The sequence below is a fragment of the Protobothrops mucrosquamatus genome, unplaced genomic scaffold (genome assembly GCF_001527695.2).
Source record: "Protobothrops mucrosquamatus isolate PMUCROS unplaced genomic scaffold, P.Mucros_1.0 scaffold72, whole genome shotgun sequence".
In the NCBI taxonomy this organism is placed as follows: domain Eukaryota; kingdom Metazoa; phylum Chordata; class Lepidosauria; order Squamata; family Viperidae; genus Protobothrops; species Protobothrops mucrosquamatus.
In genome coordinates, this window is record NW_015386450.1 from 73,813 (window position 1) to 80,193 (window position 6,381).

General features: G+C 44.2%; 1 protein-coding gene across 1 annotated transcript; it reads right to left on the bottom strand.

Moving 5' to 3' along the window:
* Positions 1–252: 252 nt before the first annotated feature.
* KLHL25 (kelch like family member 25) lies at positions 253–6,124 on the bottom strand. The gene is made up of 2 exons (XM_015812164.1): positions 4,293–6,124; positions 253–688 (listed from the first exon to the last, which is right to left on the bottom strand). Exon 1 carries the CDS (start codon positions 6,095–6,097, stop codon positions 4,328–4,330), a length of 1,770 nt encoding a protein of 589 aa, XP_015667650.1. The 5' UTR covers positions 6,098–6,124; the 3' UTR covers positions 253–688; positions 4,293–4,327.
* Between the last annotated feature and the right edge of the window lie 257 nt (positions 6,125–6,381).

Genomic DNA, 6,381 nt, shown 5'->3' on the forward strand with positions numbered 1-6,381 from the left:
TTAGTTGTGTCAACCTAGGCTTGGAAAGACAGTGGGATCACCGGTGGGAATGTGGCCTTTTGAAAATTATGCTTCCTGAGTTCAGCAGATGTCCCTTTTTTTACAATTAAACGTCCATCTCCAAATGAGGAAAGCAATTCTGAATCTTACGGACTTCCGAAATAGCAGCTGCTTTTTGGTGGATAAGTTTTTCCATAAAGAAGCAATATTACACTTTCATCCAGTGCACTCCAAAAAGAAAAGTCCCACTCATGCAAGACAAATAGTTTTATTAACATTTACTAGAGCTCCTGGTAACATCAAAGTACAAATCATCATCAACAACATCTGGTGCAATTCAAGCCCTTGCTGATATGGTTGTGCTTCATCTCCCCTGGAGAAGGGAATTTGTGAAGTCCTTGAATGGAAATCATCAAGGCTTTTTAAGGCTACTTCTCCATGCTACCTGGGACCAAAGTGATACCTGCAAGGAACAGACAAGACTGTCCTTATAGAAGGACTTTTTTTTTTTGCTGCTTTGTTCTTTTTTCCTTGGAGAAAGTCAACAGGAGTGCTCAGCCTTTCCATCCATCCAAGCTTTAGGAACCAATTGAGATCCAAAGATCTCATACCAATAGACCGGATTGTGTGTGAGCAATCAGCTACTGGTGTAGTTTCCATTGTAATATCGATGTAGCAAATGCTTCATCTGGGAAGAGAGAAACAGTTAATTAACAGCCAGGTATTTGTAGAGGCGAGCATTTAATTATAACCAGTGGATAAAAGCAGGAAAGGTCTTTGCCTATGAAGGTGACCCATGAATGGATGGATGTCCTAAGTAAGGTAGATATTCCATGCATGGATGAACGTTCTAAGGAAAGGCATGTAAAATCAACCATCTTCCTCAAAGACATTCACCTCAAATAATAACTTCCTATTTCTGGTCTGTCACCACATAAAGAGTTTACAAAGCTACTGAGGTTTCCTTCTTTAATATCAAATGACTATCCAGGAGAAAGAACATAGACATGAGATTCTCCCTCCTACTTATGGAGTTTCTTTAGGATGTCCCTGTCCTCTATTTAGAGAAAATGGGAGGAGCCTGGTTGCAGTATGCAACTCAACTTGTTAATTCAGGCTTTGAATTAGTCAAGGTAGCATGAGATAGAAGATTCCTCCAAAACCATGTGAAGATAGAGTGGGAACATGTCCAAAGTGGGAGAAAAATAGAATAATAATATCAATACTCCTTGGGGTAGGTGAGCCACTCTGCTACCCACACTATGGGTGGATCATTTTACTTGATCTTAGCAGCCTTTGTTATATATGGCTGTTATATACTCGGTTCAGAAATTAAGGTTTCAGCCCAGGCTCAGCTTGCCAAAACATGTTGCTAAACAACAGCCACTCCCAATTAGCTTGCCCTGATAATGAGGCTTTGGAGACAAATTTCAACTTTGCAGAAACGGCTCATCCGCTGTAGCCACCCTGATCCCCGCCCGTATTAAATTATAGGTGTCAATATTTCCATCAAGCACAATTTGTTCACAGGTGGCAACCTGGACTATTGGCAACTAAAGTCACAGGACCATTTCAGCCACTCTTAATATGAAAAAAGGGGGGAAAGCTAGCAAGACATGGTTCTGGATTCTGCTGGCTGAAGACTTCCTGACCTCCAGGCTTTCTGCCATCCCTAGAGAAAGTCTACTACACGGATTAAATGGGGAGGCAGGGCAAAACGGAACGAAAGACCTGGACTGGGCTCACGTGATTCACGAAGCGCTAACATGGTTTGATTAATTTTGGCTTAGTGCGTTGCTAAATGTGGCTTGCTCACAATACAACAATACAGTTAAGCAACTCATGCTTCGTATGAGGTAGGACGGCGGTCTAGAGCAGTGATGGCGAACCTTTTAGAGACCGAGTGCCCAAACTGCAACCCAAAACCCACTTATGCATCATCGGGTGCTGGGTGGGTGTGGCCCATTGGATGGGTGTGGCTGCGGTGGTAACGGCAGACTGGGTGGGACTAAAAAGTTCAATCAATCAATTCCAACTTTGCAAGATCTTTTTTTTTCCCACAAGAAGTTGAAATTGACTGATTGATTGAACCTTTTTTTTTGTACACGGCGGCGGAGGCCTAAAGCGAAAAGGTTTTATAAAACCCAGCTGAAGGCCTAGGACTGGGGCGACGGTGCGCATGCCCACAGAGAGGTTTGCCACCACTGGTCTAGAGAGAAGGCAAAGAAAGTCTGAATGAAAGAAGGGGGTGCCCAACAACTTGAGGTCAAACTTCAGCATCAAACTCCAGGACTCTGAAGGACACACGACCTCTTGTCTCTGTTGAGGAATAGGAAAGTGGCTTGTTGTTTATCTATCTGTCGGGCAACCGACAATCTACCTCCACCCCATAATATTAGGCAATGGAAGTCATGGGCAAAAAGTGTGGGGCAGAAGCAGGTACACAGAATTAAACAAAATTGTGGCATAGATTCAGCTGCAGCCACTGCAGGTTTGGATATCTTCTCTTACAACCTGTAGCCCATTCTGTTGTTCTGCTTCTGGACTTGGTGCATCAGGTGGAAAAAAATGATATCATGATTTTGGGTTTTACCGATTAGACTGATTTGCCGATACAGAAATGGCTAGTGCCTGCTACTATAAAAAGGTAAAAAGTTGAGATTTGATTTTAATGTCTGATTTTACTGCAACAGAGAGAGTCAGAAGTCAATGCCTTTGGTTTCTTCCCCTCTCTTTCTTCACACCTTTTTTGTTTTCCCTTTTTCTACTGTTGTCCCCTACTATTTGCATTGGTATTTTCACATTTTATGTTATAAATGAATAAAACTAAATTTAAAAAAAAAGTGGTTTGCATTAAATGCCTATTTGCACACCCTCTGCAGATCTGGGGACAGACAACTATGTCTCAGGCAACAGATCATGGTTAACTACATGAAATGCAAGTCAAGAAATAGTTTTAAAAAACCTAGCCAATAAGCAGGTTGACATTAAGAACTGCCAACTCTTCCCTTTTCTAATTTTTCTGACTCTTCCGATTCTTTTTTCAGAACTTCAGCACAATGTCTTGGGGGGGGGGAGAATCTTTTAAATCTCTTAAATCTGTAACGGGGTAGAGGACCCCCAAACAAAAGCAGCTTCGAAATGAAGACATTGGCTATTCAGAAGACCTTCTTAATCTGAGCCAAGACGAAAGAGATCTCTGGGAATCACAAAATGTTAAGAACAAAGAAACCTCGCCAGCCAAAAAGTTGCAAGAGGCTGGAGCATCCTAGAACAATATCTGCATTGTCTAACGGGATTTCCCAGGGGAAAATACTGGCTGTTGGGGGAAAAATAAATAAATAATGGCTCGGCCTTCATTTCAGTTTTAAAAATCCTCCAGCGCTGTCTCAAAATATACTCAAAAGCACTGGCTACGGGTGTATCTGGCTTTCAGCATTCAGATGCACCTGCGTGACAGACATATCAATTTTATTTTCCACCGCGAATGCAAAACTTAAAAGGGCTCTGTAAACGGAGCTTGGAAATGGACTTTTTCCACGCACTGCAAAAGTAATTAAGGGTTGAACGACAGCTCAGAGGCGCCTGGGCTGCTGGAGCAGAATTTGGGAGCTGGGGAAGACTGTCACGGCCAAGCTGAGCTAGAATTTGGAAAAAAACAGTTATTAGCAGCCAAGAATATCTGAATAAGTCCAGTGAGAACAGAGGGCAGCGTCACTGCGAAGTAGCGTGCTTTCGTTTCCGTTTGTGCTCAGACAGAGTTCCGTCCTTTGTAGACAGACGAAAGAAACCTATCTGGACACATACAGTAAGCAAAGCCAAAATCAAATCTACTACAGGGTAGATGAGTGTAATTTGTAAATCTAGCCACACAATTACTGGAACAACTGTTCTATCTCTAGCCATAAAGGTAGAAGCTGGGCTCCACTACCGTACAATCAATTTTTAAGGTGCTCTTTAAGGCGTTTCTTTAAGCTAAAGAAACAAGCTTTTTTCCATAGTGCATTTTTATTGTTACCCAGATTATTTTAAGCGCCGTGTTTTTTTATTTGTTGCTCTAAGTCTTTCTCTTGACATATTACTGTCTTTCACTCTGAAAATCTAAAGTCTGTTTTAAAAAAAAAACACCAAAACCCTAAACTTCAAAACATAAGTATCCAAATTCACTTTTTTCCCCCAACATTCTTTTCTCAGATCTTCTATACGTGTGAACTGCAGATGTTTCCACCTTAAAAGGGCTTTCCTGCAAAAAAAAAAAAAAGGACAGGTGAGTCTTGAAAAAAAAATCTTACCTTTTGTGCTCCACTGTAACCAGTGCTCTTGACTGTCAGGCCGGTAAGTGTTTCCATGTGCTAACAAAAGCTGTGGGGATGAGGGAGTAAGGCACTGTGGTGATACAGTTCCAGGTGTCCGAAGTGGGGTCATAACAGTCCAACGTTTTACATCTCTGGGTCCCAAAGTAACCCCCTACCACATACAGCTTGTTTCCTGAAGCCAGCGCGTGACAGGACATCCGCTTAGCTGTCATATCCCCAATCCGGGTCCACTGATCCGTTTCACAGTTAAAACGGTAAGCGGAAGCTGCGGTGTATTCTGTGTCTCCCCCCATGATGAAAATCTGACTACCCAAGACAGCAGCTGCTGTGTAACGCCAGGGTTGAGGACACTCGGCTTTGATAGTCCACCGGTTCTCGGTCGGATCATAGCACTGGACTTTGGATACCATATCCCGGTGAATGCTGGTTCCACCAAAAACGTAGAGCTTGAGCCGCGCGCTCACAACGGCGGCGTTGCTGACGCCATCCCTGAGGGGAGCGACCATGGTCCACTTGTTGGCAACTGGATCATACTTCTCCCCCTGCTTCAGCGAAACCGAAGGAGAAGCAGGAAAGACCCCCGCCACTGCAGTGTGACCACCCACTACATAGAGGCAGTTCTCGAGCTCGGCGGAACCGTGTCCAAACCGAGCAATCAGCATTGGGGCAGCTTTGGACCACTCTTCATTAACTGTGTCATAGACCCAGACGTCCTTGGACACTCCGTTTTCTGAGCCTCTCCCTCCAGTGATGTAAACTTTACAGCCAATGGTGCACGCGCTGAACTCTTTCCGTGGGCTTGGCAGGTCTGATTTAGGGATGATCTCTTTTGCTTTGTGGTCGACTTGGTATACTTTGTCGCACATGAATGTCTGCCCTCCTAAGATGAGCAAAGTGTGCCCGGCTTTGCGGGGCTTGGCGCAAGGACTGGTGACCACCCCATCGTTCTGCAGGATTTTCTTCTTGCAACGAAGAGCCTCACCCATGATTGCCTTGTTCTCCTCCTCTGCGGTGATCAGCTCCTCGTAACTCATGGCTTCTTTGAGGCATTCCGAAGGCAGCAATGCCAACCGGACGTTCTTTAGAAGCTCTGGGAGAAGAGGCTTCCTATTGTCCAGGTCATATCTCACCCAATGGATAACGGCCTTGAAGACCTTCTCTTCATCCTCAATGTCCAGCTCATCGCTGGAGATCAAGTCCAACAGGGTATCCTTGGAGAGATTGTTAAATTCATCGCTCCTGTGGATTGTCTCAAAGTTGACCAGGCACATCCTCCAAGAGAACTCATAAAGCCTCTTGCACTGGTGAGCATCTGACAGGACCATCATCCCCAAGCAGTTGGAAGGACAAAGGTTCTTCTCGAGGAACTCAGCAGCTGCATCTCGGACATCATGAAACTGCAACATGTCTCCAGCTTCCAGGAGGGACTCTGCATTCTCCTCGTTGATGATGATCTTGGATGAGTAAGCATAGTCCAGCAGCAGCTCCAACACCTCTGGATGGAGGCTATCGTGGAAGTTCACTTTGTCCCCATAGCTCTCGCGAAGGCCGTTGCTGAACATGGCTTCAAAATATCTACTGGAAGCAGCTAACACTGCTCGGTGACACACAAAGGATTTATCCCCCGCAGAGAGGGTAACATCAGTGAACATGCAGTGTTTTCTCATAGTATTGAGGTGAGACAAGACACAGTCTGAATGAGAGGCTTTGTGGAACAGCAAGATATTCATTGAGCCGGTGCTGGTCCTGGATTTACGGTTCTCATGGACACTGACTGACATGACTCCTGGTGTGTGACCTGTACAAAGAGGAACAAGGAGCATTGTTATTTTCAAATAATTGTGGTTGAGAAAACCAAACACAGTGGGATTTAACACTGGGAAGACTCAGAATGAAATCTAGGGTGACCTTGTGCTTAGTCATAATTTCTCAGCCTAGTAAACATAGCTAAGTTTAAAAAGAGGTTATATGTCATACAGACTTTGTTAGAACAAAGGTGGGATGATAAAGAGTACTGTAGTATAATCATAACTGCTGTAAGCTGGCCAGAGTTGCTTAAGATAGG